Source organism: Marmota monax, unplaced genomic scaffold (assembly GCF_021218885.2).
Source record: "Marmota monax isolate L192 unplaced genomic scaffold, Marmota_monax_Labrador192_F-V1.1 WCK01_AAM20220418_F8-fsc00016, whole genome shotgun sequence".
In the NCBI taxonomy this organism is placed as follows: Eukaryota; Metazoa; Chordata; class Mammalia; order Rodentia; family Sciuridae; genus Marmota; species Marmota monax.
The window spans coordinates 13141759-13168727 of record NW_026695209.1 but is presented as its reverse complement, the minus strand read 5'-3'; the positions used below and the strand labels follow the sequence as shown (position 1 = coordinate 13168727).

At 33.9% G+C, this 26969-nt stretch overlaps 1 protein-coding gene across 1 annotated transcript in view; it reads right to left on the bottom strand.

The window, feature by feature from the left end:
• Positions 1-26969, bottom strand: part of Samsn1 (SAM domain, SH3 domain and nuclear localization signals 1) — a 144390-nt gene that overhangs the window by 18354 nt on the left and 99067 nt on the right. Inside the window, exons 9-11 of the mRNA XM_046430497.2 lie at positions 10294-10365; positions 6110-6259; positions 1625-1754 (exon numbers count right to left, since the gene is read on the bottom strand). Coding sequence (XP_046286453.1) covers positions 1625-1754; positions 6110-6259; positions 10294-10365 — 352 coding nt within the window. The remainder of the gene's footprint in view (positions 1-1624; positions 1755-6109; positions 6260-10293; positions 10366-26969) is intronic.

The following is a 26969-nucleotide window of genomic DNA, read 5'->3' as shown; positions in this document are numbered from 1 at the left end:
TTGACCATGAATGGTCAAAGCATTTCATTACCAGGTTCCCTGTAACTTATCAAAATTGTAGCAAAAACTCTCCCTTAGAGTCCCTATTTTGTATCAAAGTCCATTCTGAGGCAATATCTCTGCGTACAAGGTGGTACTTTTGCCTGTTGGCTAAGCGTGAGGGAAAGAGGAAGTGGTCTCAATATCTGGATCCCTAAGTGGTTTGAAACTGTTTTAAACCGAGCTTTTGAAACTGCTTCAGATTCTTGTTTTTTCTGGTCCCCTTCTTTTCTGATTTTGAACCTCAGGGGCAAGAGTTGGAAAAGATTCCATTTTGCTGGTTCCCAGTGGAAGTGCTTCTTCCTTTGCCCCCTACTCTGTGTCATTTTACTTCCTCCTTCTGGCTGTCTTTTCCTTTTCTCTTTAGGGAGCAGCTCGGGTTTCAATATCATCCGTTATGGAAATAAAATAAGATCTTTCAAGAATCTCCATGTATATATAAACTTGCATAAAAGACTGCTGAGTTGCCTCTACTCACAGAAATGAAGTTGTGTAAGATAACACTTACGAGGGCCACTGGCTCCTCATATTCTCCCTTCAACAATGAATCCAGGTCCAGGATTTTCATGGTACATTATAGTCAATAAAATTCCCCCCTCATTCAGCATCACAATTTAGAATTTGAAAACTTCCAGGAGAAATGCATACTAGTGAAATTTGAATTACACACACACATGAGCACATCCCGCAAATGTCTCTGAATTAGATTTATTCACAAAATAGCTGTTCTATAGCCAATAGGAAAACAGGAATAAAATTTAGGATATTTGAAACATCTAGTCTTCATGATCCATCTTCAAATAACAGAGGCAGTTGATTTAAAAAGAAATGGAAAAGGACTTTTAAACATCCTGAAAAGATTAGAGGATTTTATAGGAGCTTACATATAAAAAGTCATAAGGTTCTATACATTATCAGTAGTTTCATCTAAATATTGTAGCAGGAAATGTGACTAAGTCTTCACTAATTTCCTTCTTAGACAGATATCAGTGTTCATTAGAAAATCCTTGTTGGTCCCTTGCTGATTCCTTTTTGTCACCTAATTGGTGACATTTCCAACATTTAGTATTTACATATTATTTCACTCTTTACTCATTATTGCTAAAAAGTAAAGAACAGAATTGATGTCAATGACTTGTAATTTTTAAAACATTTCAGGGAAAAAGAAAACTAAAGGTAAAAGAGAGGGGGAGAGACAAAGAACAGGGTTTTATTTATTTGAATATTTAATGTCACGTTAAGCATTTTGACTCAAGATAATGCTGGTTTTCCCCAACATACGCTTTATTCTAGGGATTCAGAATTAATTACCCAACGCAAGATTTTTGAGGAACATTCCCAAGAGGCCTGCTGACTGAAGCATTAAAAAGTTTTAAAATGATGGATAATTCTGTCTAATGTATTGTGCATCATTTTGAAGAATATATAGATTCAAAACATCCTACTTTTCACTATTTCTCTAATCAAATAGCTGGAACCTTGTTGTTAATTTGATAAATAAACCCCAGAGGGCAGATTTGCTGTTTTTAATTAATTTAACCCAGTGCTCACATCTAGGATCCTTCTTCTTATTCATTAGCCTTACTTGATGAGCTCTGCCCACTGTAGAGACTATCCATGGAGTCACTGGCTTTGAGGGAGGCTTTCTCTGTGTGGGTCCCAATCATGGGGTCACTATTCCGACACGGGAGGGCATCCTCTCCATCTTCCCCATCCTTCAGAAAAACATATCAGAGGTTAAGTGCTAAGAGCAGATTTCCATGGAGATGTTCACTGTGTGCATTGATTTAACAAACAAGACATTTTAGCAACAAAATACTTAGGAATACATCAGCATAAAATATGAGAGTCATTAATCTTTAGTTCAATTTCTAGCAAAACATTTTAGAGAATACTTGAAAAAATTCCTTAGATGAGACACTGCTTACTGTGGAATTCAACTGAAATTACAATGGCTCATTTTTGAAAATAAGAATAAATATCATATTAGATTATTTAATCAGAAATACTAGATTTATCAACATCTAGCCATATCTGTTAAAGTACTTTTACTTCAGTATGCTCTCTTTCTCATCTATTTACCACCATTACTAATCCTTTGAGATCTGATACTACAGGTTTAAACCCTGCACAGTTGTTTCATGTCAGTTATTTGTGCTCTACCAGATCACTAGATATGAATAAAACATGCACACTTTGCAATTCTAAAGCAAAGCTTATCTAAGAAGCTTTACAAATCTCATACCGTGCTTGCCACCTAGTCAAGTCAAAAGCAAATCTTGCATAAAATTACGAAAGACAGACAATTTCAAAACAAATTACATTTCCTTGAAAACATCCCAAATGTTTTCCATATTTAGATACTTTGGACAAAGCCTGTGAATTTCTTAATATTTATCCAAATGTAATTCAATATTCCCATTTTTGAGCATTTCTAAACATTGATAAAACTTCAGAATATACAGTGTTAGTCTTATCTATTGCTTTAATTATTCGTTTAGTCATTCAGTGCAGTTTTATAGCATACCTCCTAGGTAGACAGTACTGTTCTAGGAACTGGGGATACTATGATAAATACCAGTTGGCTAACAGCGTCCTTTCTCTAATGAAGTACACTCTAGTGCATTAGGTTATGGATGTATACATGTATATGCATTCAAAGTGTTTAAGGGGGCTGGGGATGTGGCTCAAGCCATAGCACGCTCGCCTGGCATGCGCGGGGCACTGGGTTTGATCCTCTGAACCACATAAAAAAGTAAAATAAAGATGTTGTGTCCACTGAAAACTAAAAAATAAATATTAAAAAAAATTCTCTCTCTCTCCTTCTCTCTCTAAAAAAATAAAAAAAAAATAAAGTGTTTAAGGAAGAATGCATAAACAAAATAAGCAAAATATTTTCAGAAAATTGCTGGGAGCCATTAGCCAAGTAGTGCGGGTATGATCCAATTGCAGTGGTATCAACCTAAGACAGGAGGCTGACGCCTAAAGGTCAGTTTTCCGATGACGGGTAAGAACCATATGTTGAATTGGACAACCTACCAGGCACGGTCCATAAGCCACATTAACCTCACTCCCCCACTGGCACCAAGGCCAAATTTGGGGGCCAACAGAGGTGAGGCAAAGAACCTCACCCCCCCACTGGTGCATAGACCTATCCACAAGTATGGCTGTATGCTGGACCGGTAGTCAGTGACGGGTATGATTCAATTGCAGTGGTATCAACCTAAGACAGGAGGCTGACGCCTAAAGGTCAGTTTTTCCCATGACGGGTAAGAACCATATGTTGAATTGGACAACCTACCAGGCACGGTCCTTAAGCCACATTGCTTGTTGTTTAATTAATCAGAAGGGGGGAGATGCTGGGAGCCATTAGCCAAGTAGGTATGACAATTTCCTTGCCAGCGTACCCCATGTTGCTGACATGTTGCAGTGACATTGAATGTAAGTGACCTTGCTCAAGGACCAAGGCAGATTAGGGTGTTCCCGGTTTTAAGATAATCGTGTTTAGGGCGTTCCCAGTTTAGGTTCCAGGTTTAAGGTTTAAGATTATTCCTGCTGGGAATAGGGCGTATCCTGCTGCCTGAGTTCCCCTTGAGTTCTCACGGGATTTAGACAGTATATTTTGGAGATAGAAGCCCAGTGGAGGTGGATTTGGGCAGAGAACGTGGATTTGGGCAGAGAACGTGGATTTCCCCAGAACGTGATTGTAGACGGCTGGTGTGAGTTCGGGAATAAAGAGTTGCTGTTTGAATCTACAAGCTGTGTGGTGGCTCGTGATTGTGTGCCCAGCCAGACTGCGGCATTTGTGCCCAGCCAGACTGCGGCAGAAAATTATAAGTGATATTAAGGAACTACAACTAAATTATGTGAAGGAATTAGCTTCGATGATTAGGAAGCTTGTTTGATTTAGATAAAATAGCCTCCAAAGAACTCTGCTAAAAGGTAACATGTTCTGAATTATTGATCTGAATGTTTAGAAGATGTAATTTATGAGAAAGTTTAAATGTAGATTTCTAAGCAATAAGAACAACATAATTGAACTCAGAATTAGCTTGTATTGTAAAGGTTATTGTCATAAGAGAAGGGTCAGTATTGATACATGAGTTCAGAGACGTGGACTAGTGCCAGTTCATGAAGAACTTTGTAGACTGTGTGGTGATGGTGGAGAAGCGCCAGTTAGATCTCTTTGTACAGGACTCTGCTTTATTGACTGTACTATGCTTGTGAAGAGATCAAGAACCTTGGGGTCGGAGGCAAAATGTTACAGTTTGAGTATTGTTTGTTCCCTCCGAAAAATACATGTTGACATTTAGTCCCCATTGTGAGGTATAAAAGAAAGAAAGCAAACCTCAGAAAGAAAGCCAGGAAAAAGAAAGACCAAAAGAATGCTCAAAGAAACCGAGAAAAGATTATGCTACACATGTAAGGATATCATCACTTGTGTCAAATACAGCTGAAAAGTGAAGTGAGAAGAAATAAAAATGATCATTAGGTTTGGAAGCACAGAGATTACTCCTGATTGTGATAGAGTACTAAGGACACAGTTGTATAAAAATGGGTTAAAAAAGAAAATGGACATAAGACCTGTAAATTAACATAATAGAATTCAGAGTCCATAAATAAACTCATATGTTTATGATCCATACATTTAACCATATATTTATAGTCAATTGATTTAAACTGGGTACTACGACAATACAATGGGGGAAAGAACAGTCTTTTTCAACAAATGAAGCTGGGGCAACTGCATTTCTACAAATGAATGAAGTTGGACTCTTTTCACACAGCAGATAAACACATTAACTCAGAATGGATCATGCTCCAAAATTTAAGAGCTAAAATTAGAAATCTCTTAGAAGAAAAGATAAGGGTAAATCTTTATGACCTTATGTTAAATACTGGTTTCTTAGGTGTTATACCAAAGTACAAGTGACAAAAGCAAAGAATAGGTCATATGGGCTGCAACAAAATCGTAAACATTCATGCTGTAAACAACACTATTAAGAAAGTAAAAATATAAGTTGGGTGTGGTGGTACACACCAGTGGTAGTGCACACCCAAAGTTGTGGGAGACTGAGTCAGGAGGGTCTCACAAAACCAGTCTCAGCAATTTAGTGAGGTCCTAAGGAACTTAGAGAGGTCCTGTATCTAAATAAAATATAAAATGGGCTGAGGATGTGGCTTAGTGGTTAAATGCCTCTGGGTTCAATCCCAGGTACCAAAAAAAGTACCAAAAATATTAAAAATGTAATTCATAGAATAGGACTTTTATCCAGAATATGTAAAAACATTTAAAACTGGAAAATTAAAAAAGACAACACAATTAAAAACTGGGCAAAGGATTTAAATTAACACCTCTCCAAAGAGATATAGATGTGGGTAACAAGCAAATGGAAAGATGATCAACATCATTAGTCATAACAGAAATGTAAAGTAAAATCACAATGAGATTCTAGTTCGCCTCTCCTAGGATGACTAGCATAAAAAAGAAAAAAGACAATAACAAGTGCTGGGAAGAATGTGGAGAAAGCAAAACACTTTATACATTGCTAGTTGGAATGTAAAATGATGCAGCTACTTTGGAAATTGGTTTGGTGGTTTCTCAAAATAATCAACACAGTTACATATATTAATAAGAAACAAAAATATTCCTGAAAAAAATAATTGCAAAGAGATGTTCATATCAGTATTATTCATAAGAGCCCCAAAGGAGAAACAACCCAATGCTTCATCAACTTATGAATGAATATATAAAATGTGGTTTACCTATAATATGGAATATTATTTTGTAATAAACAGGAATGAAGTACTGGTGCTTAATACAACTTAAATGACATTGTTCTTCACAATGTATATAGATGTCTGATCTTTCTGAACATCAATTTCTTCTATTAAATTGAGAGTAATTATACTTTCTTCCACCCAATTTTTGGGCATGATAAGTGAGAGATAAAATACATGTTTAAGTACTTCATAAAGCACTGATACTTCATGTACATCTAGAAAAAGAACCTGTTGAATATTTTTGGAAAAAAAATAATAAAAGAAATGATTAACAGGGTGCACTTACCTTTTCCTCAGAAAGGGCCTTAATGTACTTTTTACCCACTTTTTTCTTCATGGTCCATGAAATGCCTCTCATTTTTTTCCCTAGACCTCCTCCATTACTTGAAGTTTTATTTTGTTCTCCACTTTCAGTTGTGGGTTCCCATTCAGGTGCCTAGTTTGGATTATTTTTTGAAAGATGAAACAATAAATACGTGAGGAACATTGATTTGAAAATCTTGTTAGAAGACTGAATTCATGGACTTTCCATACATTCTGTGCATTAACCTGCACAATTTCAAATAGTATAGGCAAAACCCACATATATTTCAAGTTTTTCAGACCTGATTATCTTATTATCTGTGTTACAAACCCAAAAATTAACACTTGTGATGATGAAGGTTCTCACCTTTACATCTGATTTTTTTTTCTTTCTTTTTATGGTGCTGGGGATTGAGCCCAGAGCCTCATATATGCTAAGTAACCACTTTACTGCTGAGATATACCCCAGCACCTACATCTGAATTATTTTTTAGAGTATTTTGGCTATTTTAGAAGAGTTTTGTTGAAGAATCATTTTAGAACTTGTTTTTGAGATGAAAAAAAATAGAAGAAAATACCACATACTGAGTGATTTTTGTCTATTCAGATGGGAGACATTTTATTGAAGAGTTTAGAAAAGCTATAGCATTTATATGCTGAATGAGCATTATAACAGTGTCTTGTTTTTTACAGAAATTGGGATTGTTATGACTATTTTTTAGAAGTTCTGAAGTTAGTTAAATCAGTTGAGAAACTAATTTTTTTCCACCTTGCCAGGTGAGTATACTTGCACATTTTACACATTCTCAAGCTATGGTAAGAGTTATTTGGCTCCACCTCTCCATAATTGGGGACAGGACATGGGGAGAATGGAGGAATTTTGACAGGGCAAAGGGAAGAGAGGGAAGGGGAGGGAGCATGATGGAATGAGATGAACATCATTACCCTAGGTACATGTATGACTGCACATATGGTATGACTCTCCATCATGTACAATCAGAGAAATGAAAAGTTGTGCTCCATTTGTGTACAATGAATTGAAACACATTCTATTGTCATGTATAACTAATTAGAACAAATTAAATGAAAAGAAGAAAATGTAGAGAAAAAAATTATTGGCTCCATCTATTAGTAGAGAAATCTTCATGCAATTCATATGCTGTACTAATAATCAATTCTCTTGTTTGAATTGCTTCTGTCTGGTACTTATTAAAGCAATGACTTCCCATCTAACTCAGAATAAAACACAAAGTGTTTCCAGCCCACAGAGCTCAATAACATAATATAAAATATGTGATGTAGTATAATTAATATATTATATATTATAAAATGCTATATATTGTGTTATATAGAATCATTTTGAAAAAATATTCTTACCCACTTACTCCTAGTAGCTTCTTAGATTTCCCCTGCTTACTATTATAATGGTTATCAAAATTTGGTCCCAGGACCAGCAGCATCAACATATTTGGGGACAATTTGTGTTTTAACAACGTTTTCAAGTGATTTTTGATACATAGATGTTTGAAAACAAGTGTAGTAATTTTTTTTTTTTGCCACCCTAGCCTCCTTGCTTACTTTATCAGATTCTCACCATGATATACACTTGCTGTTGCTAACTTCTAGGTAACCACAGATCTTCCTTAAATCATCCAGCTTTCTATTCATATATCACATAATAGGAGAGAAATTTTCTAATTGATCACTCTCCCCATTTGTCCATATATCCAGTTTGTTTAATCAGACTTATTCTTGTCCTAAGGACCTAATGTTACTTGATACTATATTTGTTATTTAATTCTTATCTGCATCTTCCATTTAATGCATGTTCCTGAAGATTTTATCTTTTCTTTATTCTGAGTATCTAGACTACTTATATAACTGGTGATTCAAATTTTTAAAATAAATGAACTCTTTATGTTGAACTTCGAAGCATTTTTTCTCCTTCCGAGGACATACTTATCCTTAATACCTGAGATTTGCAAGAAACAAAACTTGTAGGTCATCTGGCTTAGCACTGCCCACCATTCCTGATAGGTGGACAGCCAGTCATTCTCTGAATATTAAAAAAAAAGATGGTAAACTTCTCTTTAGTGAACTTGACTATTTTAATATAAAAGTTTAATCACATAGTTAGCATCATTATTAATCAATATTATGTTTTGCTTGATATCTTACCCCAAATTGCCTATGATAAATATGAATGGACAGCCAATTTAAGCCCTCATTGTAGAAATTATTAATTTCTACATTCAAGGTTATAAAGGCAAAGATTCTTTGCTTAATTCAAAAGCCCTGAATAAAATATAATTTGGAAGCACTTTAAACTGTTAGTTTTTCTTTCTTCTCTCTGCTTAAACTTTCTCTGTGTTCATTGTAAGACTATTTTACTAACTAAAACAAATGTGAAAATTTTTTATTACAACTGATTTTAAGTTATTCTCTAAGCTTCAGGAAATGTACTACAGATTTTTTTTTTCAGTTTTTCTACCATTATTTACAGAAGCTTCAAAGAAATTATCTCCATATATTTTAAGTGTTTACATTTTTTGATGCTGCTCTTCATAGCCTAAGCTGCATTTTTATTTAAGTATTTAGTTACAGCTTTGTTTTTGTTTCTGCCTTTTAAAAATATGTGTCCCCCTCTAGACTTCAGGCATCATGAAATAAGTAAGCATTTTCATCTATTATTGCCATCGTACTTCCTGAGTGCCTATTGGGAATTCTGTCATGGAGTTTGATCTGAATTAGTTGAATGGAAGGAGGATGAATGCTGTGTTTCTGAAAAGTATGCAAATTATTTCATCACGTTCACTAAATACTTTCACAAATTATTCAGCCATTATAATTTGTCAATGACTCTGAATAAGTCTGGGTTACATTTATGAGTTAAGTCTAGAATTATAAATTAGATAATGTTTGAACATAGTTATGTATGATTATGGAGAATTAAAAGTTTATACAAGATGCAAACTGAAAACAAAAATCTTATAAGGCTTCTCTGTCTCTTTCAACTTTTCTTAAGCTTGAAAGTGTTCATAGCTTACAAATATGTATGTAATGGTCACTGATGAGACATTTCAATGCATATAGTAGGACTTTGAGGATGCATTTGAGTAGTCATATATATATATATATATATATATATATATATATCCATGCATATATATATGAATGGATGTATTTATGAATTACTAATGGTCATTGTTATCAATTTATTTCCATTTCTTTTGTGCGGAATATCTGTTACTTTAAAATAAAGCGTCATTGGTGAGGTTGCTGAGTCAGGCAAAATGATAAATATGTATTTTTAAGTTTCTCAGCATGTATGCCTCCTTTCTATTCTTTTATTAGTTATTGTACTTTTCCTTAATCACACATCACAGGTTATCCCTAGCTAATGAGATAGTATAACAAAATGGCAAGCTTTGGAGTCAGAGAAGAGGTTGAGTTCTGCCTTTGTCATTTACTAACTCTGAAATGTAAAAGTAATTTTACTCCATGAAGCAAGAATACTTCTTCAACAGTAAGATAGAAATATAATAGTTTCTATGTTGTAGGTAAGGAAAGTGTTTATATTATTCTTACCACATGGTAAATGCTCAATTAAATATATATTATTGGCATTATTAACATAGAATTTTATAAATTTAATTTATGGGAAGCTTTCTTAAGCTTAAAAGTGTGCATGGTTTACAGATGTGTATGTAATGGTCACTGATGAGACATATCAATGAATATAGTAGGATTCTGAGGGTGCATTTGAGTAGTCGTATGCTCTCCTTAACAAATTCACAGCTAAGCCACTTAATCAATTCCTAATTTAAAACCATTACAACAACAACAACACACACATGCACACGCACACACACGTATTATGATGGAAGTGCTCAGGAAATTTGGAATTTTCAGTGTCACTGTAAATTGCAACTATCTTCTTATATTCATATTTTACCTTCCTGAACATCTTTTAGCCATCTTAGTTTTTACCTTAATGCCCAGTATGATAGGAGGTATCATGTTGTTTGTTCATTTATTCCAAAAAATATGGGAACGCTATGATTTAAAAATGTTTTTATTTTTCATACTTTACTTTGCAAAAGTACTGTTTTCATAATGTTAGAAAGTATGTGCATAACATTTATAAATATAGAATAAAATACTAACCTCAGTTGAATCATCTGGTTTTGATATGGAATTATTCCGAAAACGATCAAAATTCCCAAAACTGCTGCTGCGCTAAAAAATTGGAAAAGAAAAGGCAAGGAAATTTAGGGGTTGTGACTTTCACGACTGAAAATCATAACAACATTTCATTATAGTTTAATAAGCACTGTCTCTTGCATATATAGGCTATAAAAAACTCTTCCCTGGAAGATCAAAGACTTTGAAGTTATAAATATTATTAACCTTTTTATATTTATAGTTGATAAGATGTCTTCCTATGCTTTATGTCATAATGTTAAGCACCTGGGAGAAAAATCTCTGTTAAATTATTTTTAACTTAGAGAATTACTTTTACTCTTGAGGGTAGCCCCTGAAGAATCTGTGAATTCTAGACTGAACCTTCTTTAAATGAGCTAAACACTACTTCTAGCAGGTAATGGCAGTAGTATCAACCAACCAACCAATAAATAGCAATGATAAAACAAAGAACACATTTATGAGCACAATCAGAGATCAAATTTCATTAAAAAAATGAACGCAGTTGCATTTCCTATTCTTAAATCTTGATATTTTGAAATTATTTACTAGGTGGAGAAAGAGAATGCATATACATAGATCTATTAATAAATTGAAGGCATGTACCATCTAAAATTGTGAGTAAAACTGAATTTTTCCACATTTCACATGGAATTATAATGGGACCTCTAGGTCAATTTCATTCACTGGTTTTAAGAAAAAGCTCAATATGTTAATAAGAGACTGTTCCCTTGGATACCTTTTCCCTTACAAAGCTAAATTTTTATTCTTGTGCAACTCATTCTAGGCAGGTAATTACAAACAATCCTGACATGCTACCAAGTATGTGGATCTCTTCAACACATTTTCAAAATTTTTTAGTCATTGAATCAAAAAATTGCTATTTTTTTACGCTCTACTTAATTTTATGCATTGTTTGGGATGGTAGTTATCTGGTCTTTGTATACCTTTATGTCCTATCTTAGCTACTTTATCTCATTTCAAGTTTATCATACTTTAAAAATAAGCCAATGGTACTGAAAAAATAACCCAGTAGAATGTAAAAGTAATAATGGGAGTCAGTAATCTAAAGGAGCTTGTATTGTCCTTCCAGAAATCATAGCCCATTTCAGCTTAAGTCAGCTTCAAAGGCCCCTAGTCCTTAGAAGCACTCTAATACTCATGTCTCCCCACTATCTTTAAAACTCCTGGCTTCCTTTTAAAATGAGCTGAAATTAAAAGATCCTGACATGTGACAAGGGGTGAGCTGATAGACTCTGTGCTGCTGATTATCACCCCAAGGATGATGGTTGTGTTAGATACAATTAACGCCTCTCGCTGACTTGCCAGTCCTGCTGAATAAGCCCTTCAGCCCTTCTTGCTTGTGGTAAGAGGAGAGGAAGAGAGCCTGAAATTGAGACCCACACTGGAAAATAGCAAGACATTTTAGGCCTAGAGACACTGCCCAAAGTGTTAACTACTTCACCTTGCCTACTGGGCATTTGTAGCAGGCTGTCATTGCTCGGGCATCACAGAAGGGAATTGAGAGTGCTGTTCTCCTGCTTATAAACAATCCAGACATGGGGAAATCTATTACCTTTTCATAGACCTAAAATATTCTTATGGCCTATTGTAGCCCACTCCTATGTCAATTTTGTAGTCTACATTGTGCCTGCCTCCTGCCTATCAAATATTAATGGGAGTTATGGAATGATTTCCACTACTGGATAATGGGTCCTGTTGCACAGGAGGGCACAGAAGAATAGACTCCTTCAGCGTTTTTTACACTATCTTTTTCCATTAAGTAATCAATAGTCACCACCTTTTAAAATTAATTCTCCCCCCATTATATCAATAAAGAAAGCAGATTTAGGAGTAGTGGTTTAAGAAAGACACAAGACTATTACTTTGGGTTTTGCCAGTCATCTCATTGCTAATAATTCAACAAATTGAAGCCAAAGAAGTCTATCAGTCTTTTCTAAGAGACTGTTAAGAAACATATCTATGTACTTAAGAAGACATTTAAAATTTTTCATTATTCTCTGGTTTAAAAGTCAGGGACTTTCAGAGATGGTGTCATAATGTGTTTATAGGTTATAGCTTATAATGCAAAGGGGTTAATATTCACTATGAGGTATGATCAAGGAACAAATTTATAATTTTTACTGTCAAGATTTTTTATGAAAATGTGAATCATGTGGATGCAAAATCTGCTTCTACTATAATATTAATAAATGAGAATGTGGGTCTTTTTGTTTTATTTTTTGTGGTACTAAGTATTGAACTCAGGAGTGCTCTATCACTGAGCTATACCCCAGCCCTTAAAATTTTTTTTTTTTGTTTTTGAGACAGAATCTAAGTTGCTGAGATTGGCCTTGAACTTGTGATCATCCTGTTCCAATCTCCCAATTTATTGAGATTATAGGCATATACCCAGCAGAGAATATATTTGAATATTGATAATTTTGCATCATATACTCACAACAAATTAGATTTAGCAAATACTATTGATGACAGAAACTCCCATCAAAACAAAGCTATTAAATAAACAAATAGCCCTACCCCCACCCAAAAATAAAATGTATACAGTTGTTTCTTATAAAGTTAGAAATTCATTTGTAAAATAGAGAAACATCTATGAAGAACATTTAGCATTATTTCAAAAATTTATGTATGTGTTATCCCTTTGTGCTAACAATTAAGTTTTCAAGTGTCTACATCAGAGATACAATTGGATGTGAATTGATTTACAAACCCACACTCATTCTAGAACTTTTATGAAGAAGCCAAAAACCCCAAAGTTTATCAAAGGGGGTTTGACTGAATAATGTATAGTAAATAAACACCATGGAAATGTAGGCAGCAGTAAAACAAAAAAATTGAAACACATATTTGAAGAATGCAATGGAATAATCTCTATACAGTGTAAGTTAACAAAGCAAAATGCAGAAATGTACAGAGTGGCTCTAATTTATCTTAGTGTGGAAATATATGTGTTTTCTAATACAGGCAGGTATATATTTTTATTTCTTCATGATATAAGGCAAAACAAACAGGATAAAGGGGATAGGAAAGAAAATACTCTGGATATGTATTTTTATTTTCTAGATTTAACTTCAAAGCCATGTAAATATTCCATTTATTATAAACCAAATTAAATCAATATAAAAATATCCCTAAAATTTCAAAATCAAAATGAAACAAATGAATCTAATTCTATATTGAATTGGCTGTTCAAAAAAGGAATTACTTTAAGTGGTTTTAAAACACAGTAAATTGATGGTCTCTACATAATAGCATGTATCTCAAGGACAAAAACTAATGACAAAATAAATCTTAACTTGTTTTCAATAATAACATTGTTATTAATAGTATTGGTATATACAGGTATACATGTTGAGTGACAATAAAAATAATAATGTTAATGACATTCATAATGAAGATTCTCAGTATATGAGAAAAGCATATATAAAATCTAATGTTTTGATTAAAAAAAACCTACAGTATTAAATTGCAATTGAAAACATTGTGAGCATTCATGGCATATTTCCTCTTTAAAAAATATGTTTCCTAGCTCTGCCTACTTGAAAAGATTTGGAACAATCAGAATTCAGTGTTGTGTCACTTCTAGTGTCTAGATAGTAGACTCTAGATACATTTTTTTTCAAAGGAACCAGGTCTCTTTTACCAGGATGAGACAGAAAATAATACTAGTTGATTCTGGACACCTTATTATACCATAAAACGAATACATTTTCCAAAAAATTTAGGATCCATAGTGAAAATTCTTACTGGGGTGAATTGAATCAAAATATGGCCAATTTCAGTATTAGTAAAAATAATAACTTCAATATATCTAACATGTCAAAATTCATGGGTTCGTATTTATACCGAAAAGAAAAATAGCAGTGATTATTTTTGGAAATGTTACAGTTATATTTTTGAAAACTAGCAAATAAAAGGAAATATTTAATCTGTCTTTTCTGTATAAAGTGCATTTCAGAGTAGCTAAACAACTGATCATGGAAAATTACTCTGTATATGTGTATATTCAAATTTCATCAATTAAAAATGTCAAAACTACAAAATTATCATTTTGTAAATCCCTAATATAGTATTGGATCTAGTCAATGATTATCAATGACCACTAAAAGACAGACAACCAGAATATGTACTTTGTAAAGGAAGCATTTAAGACCACTAATTAAATATTCTTTAGAGGCCAGGAGAGGAGAGGGGGGGTAGGGGAGAGAAGGGAAAGGAGAAATCACTCCAAGCTACCAGATTCAGCTAATACAGAAACAGAGGAGCATGTTAAATGTCACCAAGAGGATGCAATCAATCAGAAAAAAAACCTAGACAAGGAGAAACTACATAACTACATGACAGATGACAAGGTTTTTTTTAGCTAATCAATAGAAAGAAATAAAAGAGGACACATAAAGTATAAATTAAGAGACTCTAAGTGTTATATCAACCAAATACAACTGGGAATCTTGTTTTGATACATATCAAATAAATTTCTGTACTAAAAACATCCAAGAAGAAATTTTGCATTGAAGTAGTACTGTTATTTTTTTTAAGTAAAAAAAAAATCTAGTGAGGTGCAGCCAGTGTTTGGGCATAAAAACACAATTGGCCTTTATTTAATGATTAGCCAGGTGGTGTATAATATATAGAGTAAACTGTACTACCGTCTACTTTTATATATGCTTGAAATTTTCCAATGTAAAATGCTGGGTTAAAAATGTGTGTGTGTATGTGTGTGTGTGTGTGTGTGTATGTATGTATGTGTATGTACACATGTGTGTATATTTTTTAAGAATTAATGATATTGTAAGTTAATTAGGGAACCAATTTATAAAAAATATAATAATATTGCCTAAGTTTTAGTTATTTGAAAGTACAGACAATTGAAAGAGAAATTAAAGATTTTTTATGTAAATTTACTTTGATACAACTAATTTTTTTATATAAATGTGTTTTTGATTGCCTTTATGAAGTGGATCTGTGATCACACAGTACAGATTACCGTTTTTTAATATGGTCTACTTGGCTTCCACAAAAATAGTGCTGAACATGAGTCATATTTGAACACATTCATGCATATATCTCCCTACATGATGCAATGAATCACCTAAAGGAAGGTAAGAGGATTCTTTTTTATTAGTCACACCTCTTCAATAATTTTAATAATTATTGAATGCCATTTTATGATATAAAACTGTCAGTTTCTTAGAAACCATTTCATCCTTCTCAATGAGGAAATTATTGCAAAACCTCTACCTGGAAAAACATTTTCTTTTTAAAAATTTTCCACCATGCTACTCCATTAAAGAACATTGATCTAGTCGGTTTTTTTCTCAAAAAAAAAAAAAAATGCTGGTTAAGCAGCATGGGAAGTGTGGCAAAGTTAACTTGATAGCAAGAAGGGAACTAAGTGGATTTCCTAAAAGAATGACCAGCCTTCTTTTACCAACATGCAGGAAACTAGAGAGTCTGTTTCTTGAAAAATGAAGTAAGCTTTCAATCCAAACCAGAACTGGCTTTTATTTTTTTCTTAACTATTCACCAATTGTGAGGTCTTCACCTCCAGCATCATTTACTATTCAGGTAAGATACTGGTGGAAAGTTTCACAGTCTATTTCAAAGAAAAAATTTGCATGTGTGAGTCAGACATCTGCAGTATTTTGAAATATACTGGCAAATTAAAAATTATACACACTCTGCCAACAAGTTCTCACATCTTCTAAATATTGCCCAGAAAGTGTTGGTTAGTAATATGCTCTTGAAGATCAGAATTCTCTTTCAGCACACCCTTGTATGAATATTCTATTATGAAATGCTAAGTCTCAGTAAGCTTGTCAGACTTTATCCAAAAGCATTCGAGGATTTAATTGTTCTAACTAACTCAGGTGCTAAGATCTTTTGAAGAGTATGAATTGAATTTAACTAACTAAAAATAATCCGTTAGAATTGTCTCAGTGTTAAATAATTACACTATCATGTGGTGCTCGTGGAAGACAGTTGTGTGGGACGTCAGGGAACTGCAAGCTCAAAAGCCGTCAGCAGTGCAAAATCTTGCCTTCCACATTAATATTTTCACCTTGAATTAAGCCAAAGCTCAAACGTGTATCAATGCCCTAAATATTTTCAATGTTCATCTTTTTTCTAAGAACAAAAGCTCTCTGATTCAGTACCTTTGTGTCAACTATAATATGCCCAAAGGAAGTGAGGAATTCTAATTCTGTAGTATTTCTTAAAGTTTAGTCAAAATTTCCATGCTAAAGGTTACTTTCAGAAGTTGATGTGCCACTGAAATAATTTCTGAAAACTGAAAGTGCCTTACAAATTACCCAAAGAGCATGGAGGCGGGGATACTAGAAGGAAAAAAGAAAAAAAAATTCAAGACAGAATGATCCACAAATTGTAAAAGTGGGTATTCATATCAGCCTATTTAATGTAACAAAACAAATTTTACAAGTTAAAAAAAAATACTTAAAATTCTCAATCAGACCTCTGCAAAATTTACAACCATGTCTTATTATTCACACTGCATCCAGACTCTAAGTCGTGCTCCCCTTTTAAACATCGAATATAATTTTATACTTTAGTTAAAAGAAGTTTGGAAATAATATTTTGAGATCTTTTAAATAGTTTTTTCAAGTAAAAAACATAATGTGACAAAAGTTTAGGGCAATGACATGACCAATTCTTTAAAACTCCATAGAATATCAAAAAAGGAAAAGGTTTTAAATACTTTATGATTATACTACTCTAATTATACTATCCTAATGATTATGATTATACTACCCTAAACTGTTTAAATTTTTTTTCTTATAAAATTCTACTTGAACCACTTATTCCTACACTATCGTTTTATGCTTTCTAATCTTTCTCTTTTTCTTACTACTGAACATATTAACAAGTACTGTAAATGATCCCTCTTGATCTTCAATCTGGAATTCTTTATGGCATCACATGGTTTTTGAAAGATTCAGAAATTTCTCTACAGAACCCACTTTTCTTTTTCAAAATTAATTAATATTTTATTATTGAATAAGAGTTTTGTAAGAAACTGTACCATCTCCCATTCTGAGAATTATCAATGCCTTTTTCTATTGATTTGGACATATTGCCCTGAAAGGCTACTGTGGATACTCTTTTTTTTTAAAACTTAGTTACACATGACAATACAATGTTTTTGACATATCATACATTTGAATCAGATGGGATATAATTTCTCATTTTTCTGAGTATACAGGTTGCAGAATCACATTAGTCATGCAGTCACATATATACACACAGTAATAATAATGTCTGTTTCATTCTACTATCCTTCCTATCTCCCCAACCCCTCCCCTCCCATCACTTCTCTCCACCTAATCTAGGGTAATGCTATTCTTTTTTTCTCACATTTTCATACATGTATTTTGTATAACAATGAGGGTCTCCTTCCACCATCCATGCAATTCCCTTTCTCCCTCCCTTTCTCTCCCACCCCTCTTCCCTATGTAGAGGTAATCTTCTTCCCATGCTCTTCCTCTCTTCCCCATTTGAGTCACCCCCCCTTATATCAGAGAAGACATTCAGCATTTGTGGGTTTTTTTTGAGATTGGCTAACTTCACTTAGCATAATCTGCTCTAATGCCATCCATCTCCCAGCAAATGCCATGATCTTATTATTTTTTAGTGCCTAGTAATAATTCCATTGTGTATATATTCCACATATTTTTTATCCATTCATCAATTGAAAGGCATCTAGGTTGGCTCCACAGTCTAGCTCTTGTGAATTGTGCTGCTATAAACATTGATGTGGCTGTATCTGTGTAGTATGCTGTTTTTAGGTCCTTTGGGTATAGTCTGAGAAGAGGAATAGCTGGGTCAAATGGGGGGATGACCTACTTTTCTAACTGCTGTAGTCCATTGTCACTCTTCCCCTGCCTTTGGGTGAGAGGGCCAGTGTCTTAACAGGGAGCTCTCTGCTTATGTGCTGCTACCCCTGGGGATCTACTTTAAACCCACCTCTGGACACTCCACCCTGTGCTGTAAAAACTTGTACTTGTTCACTGCTTTCTTTGGGACTTTTGAACAATAATACAAAATATAATGTCCCCCTCCCCCTGCCACTGTCTTCTAGCCTCCACATCTGCTCAATTCTTTCTCCAAATTCTATTGTTGGCCCTTCTCCCCTATTCCTTTTACTCAAATATTTGCTAATTCCTGAACCAATGCAACAACTTTCAGCTCTGTTGTCTCCAAATCTTGCTTCTCCACATCACTACTTTTCCTAAAGTACTGATTCTCATCATTCATTCTTCCCTTCAAAGTGCAAAACTTGCTTTACATTGCTAAGACAATTACTGAGAGCTCACTATGTGCCAAACTCCATGCCAAGCTGGTCTCTAATTATTTCATTAAAAAAGCAGATCACTATCACTCTGTCTCATTTCACTATACACTATGACTTATTTTACTTTTTATTTTTAATTTATTTTTATGGTGCTGGGGATTGATTCCAAGGCCTGGCCCATGCTAGGCAAACTCTCCACCCTGAGCTGCACCAAACCCCCCACATTTTGAAGTTGAATGCTTTCTACTTTCATCCCTTTGCACTAGATATTGATTTCTCCAGCTTGTAGAGAGGAAAACTAAGGCTCAGGGTGTTTAAGTAGCCCTTTAGTTGACAAAGCTCAGACTCAGTAAGCAGCACATTATGATTCCCCATGGTACCACGCAATGCCAGTCAATCTATTTATGCAGAACCTAACACATATCTTGCTGATGAGCATAGATAAAATAATTTAGCTCTCTAAGCTGTTGCTCATGTTGTTTTTCTTTCAAGGAATGTTGGTCTTCTTTTCATCCACCTACTCAAACCTAGCCCATTCTTCAAGGGCAGAACTAAGTTCCACCTTCCCTGTAAAGCCATTTACCAATGTCATTTTAATGCACATTTATTACCCCTACTCTTAAGTATTCTAGCACTTATAGACAAAGACCCCACAGTTATGAGACTTGACAAAACCAGATCAGAGGAGAAATCCCACATTATTCTACAAGTTAAATGCCAAAAATCATACCTTTCACAGTTACACAAAAGCAAATTGTAACTTGATCACATTACAGCTGATAATAATAATTTGTTGATGTTTAATTAAAGAACAGGAAATTTTATGTTGTGCAATTCAACATAAATAAAGTGGAATGTGTGGCTAATATTTGTATTTGAGGAAGAGTTATCAGTATGAATGAAATAAGAACATATCCTGGAGAAATTTATCCTCTATTGGTGCCATTGATCAAATCATTTCAACCCATAAGAGCTCAATGGAGCCATGTTCAAATGAAATGTACATAAATATAAAAAGAATTTCCTTCAAGCAAATTATACGTAAACAAAAATAAGGAAAGTTAAGCTGTATAGTAAATGTCAATTTGAAAATCTATACTTATTTAGTTACAAATAGTTATTTAGATAGCAATGATGAAGAAATTAGTACATGAAAGGGTTTTGCATGTTTATGCCTATTAATCATAGTTGGTTTACAGAATGGTACAATAATATTGCAGATTCAGGGAGTGAAATTAGCTAAATTCAATATAATTTGAATTTGCTTAAACATTTTCAAAAAGCATTTAGTCTTGGAGATTGTGTACTTGTTGACTAAGCAACTCCTTAGAAAACCCCAAATCTAAAGATGGTAATTGCTAAAATAGTGATAAAATAACAAAAAAAAAGTGGTAGAGCACATACTATATGTAAAAAGGATCATACATGACCAAAATGTGTCAAATACCTGATATAATTCCCTTCCAAACACTTGAGGAAGAGAAAGAAACACTGTCTCTCATGAACATTATCATTTTGGTTATTTAGAAAATTGTTTTTATATTTAGTTCAGCAATACTTCAGTCGAATTTTCTGTTCTTTATGTGGACTATCTCTTGAACCCAAAATTGGCAAGAAGTTTTTAATTCTTGCACCAACTTGGATAGTTTGTTTAAAAGCCTTATGAAGATATATGTTGAGAAGGGCTCTGGGGCCACTTTCAGGCAAAGAGTCATTAAAGAGGTCATGATTTATCATGTGAGCAATAGTTACAAAATAGTGGGGATGTTTGGGAAGAAAGTGGCAAGGAAAGAAAAGAGGAACTACAGGTAACATGTTTCATGCATTTGCATCTCTACCCTAAGATAAGTAATTTCCCTGAGATAATTTTGTATCATTAATTTTATTTTATAGATACTTTGATATAGGAAATGTGGTACGAAGGATTGGTGATTCAAATTTCCAATTACAAAAAAAAATCTCAGAAATTTAGAAATAAACTTTCTATTCTTTGCATTTTTCTATTTACAACCAGGTATTAAATATTTTTACTGTTCACACCATTATCAACTATTTTATTCCTATAGCTCAATTTCAAAAACAATTAATTTTGGGGCTGGGGATGTGGCTCAAGTGGTAGCGCGCTCGCCTGGCATGTGTGAGGCCCGGGTTCGATCTTCAGCACCACATACAAACAAAGATGTTGTGTCCGCCGAAAACTAAAAAAAAAATAAATATTAAAAAAATATTCTCTCTCTCTGTCTCTCACTCTCTCTTAAAAAAACAATTAATTCTGTAAATAAGTGATTCTAATAAGTAATTTTGTGTAGGATATGGCTAATAAAACAGGATACAATTAAAGATCATGGTAAAGAAGTCATCTATTTTTTTTAAATATTTTTTTAAAATTATAATTACAACAGGTCTTACTGTACACTAACTGAAATCTTAAATATCAAATTGACTCTGCTTTTCTTACTAAGTATTTGATTTTTCTATTTGTGCAATCTATTACAAAATTATATGTGTCATGTATGATATCATTAATCTAAAATAAACTATTAAAAGCATAAAATTGAAATTTTGTCCATTTAATTTTAGCATCAATGGGGTTTTTAAAACAAGAGCAACTTATTAATTACTTAGTAAAATTGAATAATATCTTCCAGGATCTCAGATGTGAGTACTTTATTCTTTTAAATATTTGAAGAAAGAAAATTATCCTAAAAGTGTTTTATTAAGTAACATAAAAAGAAGGATGTATAGTATTTTTAAGCCTAAGATATTTTTTAACATACTTAATGACTGAATTTGTTGATTCAAACTTTAAGTCCCTGAAATTTTCCTAGTAAGTTCATCAGTTACATGTTTTTATCACTCAACTTAGTCACCCCAGTTTTAAAATCAAATTAAACTCATAAAGAGGTAAACACAATACACATTACTTTGAAATCAAAGTTAAATACAGCCTTTGAAAATTAAGTTGGGAAAATAGAATCCATTCAATAAACTTTCCCATTTGACTCTCTGGAATAAAAACTCCTTGTAACTTCCATTAGTCTTAAATGCCTTCGGCATTCACTTGGCCTCTGGGTACACAGTAACCTTTCTAAAGGTCTCCCCAAGGGATATTTTAGTCATGCAGCCATCTCCTTGAACACAAGTAATGACAAACAATAAGCTAATTCTCAAAAAGTTTTTTTTTTTAAGTCATTTTTACTACTTTTAAATGAGTGTGTTTGATGCATGATTTTGGTCCCCCTGATTAATGGTCACCGCCAGCCCAGCTTCTGGAGTTGCAATGTTTCCGTGAGCTTCCCTCCAGCAGAGCTCAACCATTAATCCAGTGGCATATGTCAGCTCAGCAGAGCAAGGTCACTCTTCTGCTTCAAGGGGAACCTTTTTAGAAATAATAAAACTGACAGAAAGTTCTTTTTTGCATGCTTTATGCCACCTGAGGTTGAGTGCTGCAGTTAATATCATAAAGCTTATAAACATTCCCATCTCAGGCAGCACCCGCTGCCACCAGGCCTAGGAATTTAAACGTTTTTTTCTTAGTAAGAACAGACATGTTTATGTGGGGCAAATATATGGTATGTTCTACCAAACAGAGAAAGTATGGGTGGAAAAAAATAGGAGCAAATTTGTACTAGGATATTTGGAAAAGATGATTGCGTTCTATAACTTATTCGTTGTCGATTACACTTACTTTCCTTTCAGCAAATTTGGATTTGACCATATAAATATTTCATTCTATTGAAGGGTAAATAGTAGTGAAAGAAACAAACTCAGTTTATGATAATAGTACTGTTGGAAAGGAATTCAGTTTTTGAAAAGTGTGTGTGTGTGTGTGTGTGTGTGTGTTTTGCAGTGCTAGGGATCCAAACCATGGCCTCACACATGCTAAGCAAATATTTTATCCTAGACACAAGAACTATATTTTTAAATTATAAATATTTGTTTCATTGGTAAAGGATACATTTAAAATTAATAGGCAATTATAATGAGATATTCATAATTTTCAAGTAATTTGATATTTGTAGATAGCCTAGCTTAAACAAATAAAAAAATCTGTCAAAACACAAAAGATAATGGCTATACAATAACAAACAATATAAAGAAAATATAGCCATAAATGTTAACAAATTTTATACATTTACTTACATGTTTTTATTATTATTACTTTTACTTAACTTTGAAAGTCAGTTTCATAGCTGTAACAGTGCAAAGTAGTCAGAAAATTTCAATTTTCTTTTTGAAACTGAATATCTAATATCATATCACTATGTGTTATAAAACAAAAATTTATGCAAGGCAATCTGCCTTGAATCTTATACTAGAAACTTTACTGAGTTTATGAATAATATAGGAAAAATGCATTATTTACTTGTCTTCCCTTTGTTATGTAGAGAAAAGGTAGTGGAAGTGACACTGGTTGACAACTCAGGTCAGTCCTAGAGTGTCAACACTTTGATTAAGTCTTTACGTCCAATGCTGAGCCCTTCCCTCAACAGGTGCAGAAACTTTTTCAAGCTTGGAGCAATAAAACACCTCTGGGAAACTGACTCATAAAACAAACTGATAAAGTACCAAACATGGCAATACGAAGTACTGATTTGCTATGAAAAATTCTTCTGCCAAGAGGATTGCATATTCCATTTGATCAAAGAATCGTCTCCCTGGAAGAAATGGTATATGAGATACCAGATCATGGGTGAAAGTTTACTTGATTTGTATAGTAGAGTCACAGTGAAGTCAATTAGGTGGTATCAAGGCTAGAAATGTGGAATTATCATAATAGCCTGAAGTACACATCTCATCTAAGTTAAAAAGTCTGCTGAGCTAAATGGGATATTTGCTTTAGCTACTCTGTATTTTTCTGTACACACAGTGGCAAATTTCTACTCTCCCACACATTTCTAAGCAAGACCCTTTGGCTAATTCGTTTTTTGTCCTTCAGTTAGATTATAATGTTTGATTATTATTTTGTTTCATTACATTCTGTTTCTAGAAACGGTTGCTTTGTTCTGATGTGGGTGTTACCAGATCCTTATCACTGACCCATTTACAAACTGTGCTCTACAGTAGTTACTTCTGTAAATGAGTAAGATTACCCATTAGTCATTCCACACTCATTATAAATACATTGCAAAATCACTACTATTCTCTGTTCTATAAATGTTTTTGGTGGCAGCCAATATGTAATAGAAAGCACATGGAGTCTGGAAGTCAGACAGACTCTGTTTATTCCCTCTTGAATCCCCCAAAATCCCAGGGATACAGATATGAATAAGACATATCACTTATTCTTGATAGTGGATCTAATTGGTAGAACATAATGAAATAAACTGTGGCAAAAGAAGAAGTAGAGGTGTGGAACAAGTACTATGAAATTAGAAAAGAGAGGGAGAGATTATTAAGCAGATATACACTATAGGTAGGAAATTTACATGTGCTAATTAGTTTAATTCTCACATCTACCTTATGTGACACATTTCAATGCTTCTCCTTTTCCTGATTACAACACTAAGGCTTAAAAGAGGTTTAATAAAATGTTCAATGCCCCCCTGGTTAGGACCTTAAAACCCAAGCCTATATGAGCTTAGTCCATGTTTCCTAATATTCTGCCAGACTGTGCCCCAATACTCTGCCTTTGGCTAACCATTCAGGGTTTTCCTGAGAGGATGACAGTCCAGCTACATACTCAAATTGATGAGTACATGAGTTGGAAAAAAAATGTACAGAGGCCTTCTAGGCTAAGGGAAACAGAACAGAAGAGCATGAGTGGGCAGAGCATCAATAGCATGGACCTCACCTGGAATATAATATGTGGTCAAAAAGCACTGGTCCAGGGGGTAGAACAGATGTTTTATTTTTGTTAATTTTCAAATGATTCCCAATGGAGGCCTATGGGGACATAATAGAGGTATATATGGCTGAGAGAAAGAAAAGAACAACAACAACAGAATACTGGAGATTGTATGAAAAGTGGGGGGATTTCAGTGGGAAGTCCAAAAATGTGGGCTGGCATCAGAGGGTCAACTGAAAGGGGTGAGCTATCTAAGGTCATTGGAAGGAATGATGCAGCTGAAAATTAAGTTCTTACCCTAGTTAGTAGCAGCTGAGTTGTTTCCCCCAAAATCCATATATTTGTGTGCTAACTCTCACTTGGTACCTTAGAAGGCCACTATATGTGAAGATAAGACATCAAAAGTGATAATTAAGTTAAAAATGTGGTCATCAGGGTGTGTCATAATTCAATCCTACTGGAATTCTCATATCAGGACACACACACAGATGATATCAGGATACACACACACACACAGAGAGAGAGAGAGAGAGAGAGAGAGAGAGAGAGAGATCAGGGGCATGCATGCACAGAGGAAGACACAGTAGGAGGAGGGTGGCCATTTTCAGGCCCAAAAGAAAGGCCTGGGATAGATCTTTTTCTTATTGCTCTCAGGGGATACCAACCCTACTAGCGCCTTAATTTTGGACTTCCAAATTTCAAACTGTGAAAAAAAAAATAAATTCCTGTTTTATAAGCCACCCAATTTGTGGTATTTTGTTATAATAACCCCAACAAATTAATGCAGACAAGGTGTCAATTTTCAAAGCTCTTCACAGGAGAAAAGGGGCCTTAGCCAGTGTTTGTGACAAATGGTTCTACAGGAGAATTCCTTCATCTATCACAGATGAAGCTCAAAGACTTCTGTCCTTATTAATTAGTTCTTAATGAAGGACATTTTTGTTCCCAACTAAGAAGCTAATATAAATGTCTTCTTGTTAAAAGTTCACCTGAATACTTAATACTACCAAGAAGGAAAAATGGATCAGTTTGGTAATGCTAAATTTGAAAATCAGATATGTAGAGTATGGACTTGGTTTAAACACACACACAACACACACACACACACACACACACACAATCTTCATGAATAACAAAGCCTGATTAAGTTAATTTTTATCAAATCAGGTGCATTAGTAGTCAAGGTAGTGAATTTATACTCTTCCTATAAGATATACTATCTAAATTGCAAAACAAAGGTGAGACTGCATTCTGTCATTTCTCCTAGCCATTTATCTTCTGATCTTTCTGTATATTATTGTCTAGGCACTTCTCAATCTATTTGGTCCCAAACTTTTGGACAACTTCTTGGGATAAAAAACTTGATTACAAATTCATATTACATAAAATGGAAAAGCTATAATGAATTAGTACTTTTTCAGAGAGAGTTGTTCATGGTTAAAATTTATTTAACATTTTAAATCATTTTAATATGGTGAAATTAGCAAATTAATGGCTTCATTCTTTTGAATTTGAAGTGATCTGAAAATTAAAATCAAGTCCAAAAAAATTTTTATTTTGAAATAAGAAGCAAAAGCCTTTGGAAAGAGGCACATCAATGTTGGGGTGAATTTTTGGAAGCTGTGAAGAGCACATTGAAGGGTTTCATTTCTTCTTGAAAGGTAGGCACCATCTGAAGGCAAGAATGGTACAAGGTAGGGGCAACCTTTATATCTACCATCTTTAAAATGCATTTGGTAAGTTTTCCTTACATATTAAAAGGGAAAATATATGTATAAATTGATCCCAAAGCCTTCTCAATTGATCCGCAAGCCTTCTCAAGAGCCCACTTGCCCTGCTCCTTGCCTTGTCTGCCTGGTTTCTTTACAACCTCCTAACTAGTCTCCTCCTTTCCTCTCTCAGTCCCTTTAGTGCATTTGAAACAGAAAAACCAGAATAAATGCTCTAAACTTTAAGCTAGATCTTGTCACTTCTCAAAATCTTCCAATTCTATTCAAAATCAGTTTATCAACCTATAAAGTTTGCTTTGCTCCAGCTCTTTCTCTTTGTACTATGTTACTCTTTCTCTTGTACTATGCTCCATTTTTCAAACACATGAAGGACAGTTACTCCTCCTTCTGTCATGAATATACTTTTCTCTGCCAATCCCATTGCCAGTTTCTTCCTTTTTTTTTTTTTTCAGGTCCTTAGTCCAATGGCCCATTGTCATAAAGTCTTCCCTAATCCTAGGTTTTTGGATCCCTCTTCCCCATATTTTTTTTTCTACTTGGCACTTATGATTGCCTAGCAAGCTATATATCTAAGTTAGCTCATTCACTGTCTATCATCCTCAGTATGTATAAGACCTACTAGGGCAGGGATCTATGTTTTGTTCACTTCTGTGTCCCTAAGTTTATAGGCCATATTGCCCCAAATGAGAACTCAATAGATACTTGTTGCATTGAAGAATGAATGAGTGAAAGGATTATTTAATTAATTTCTAAGTGTTTTGAGGAGAAAAGTAGGAAAAAAAAAAACAAT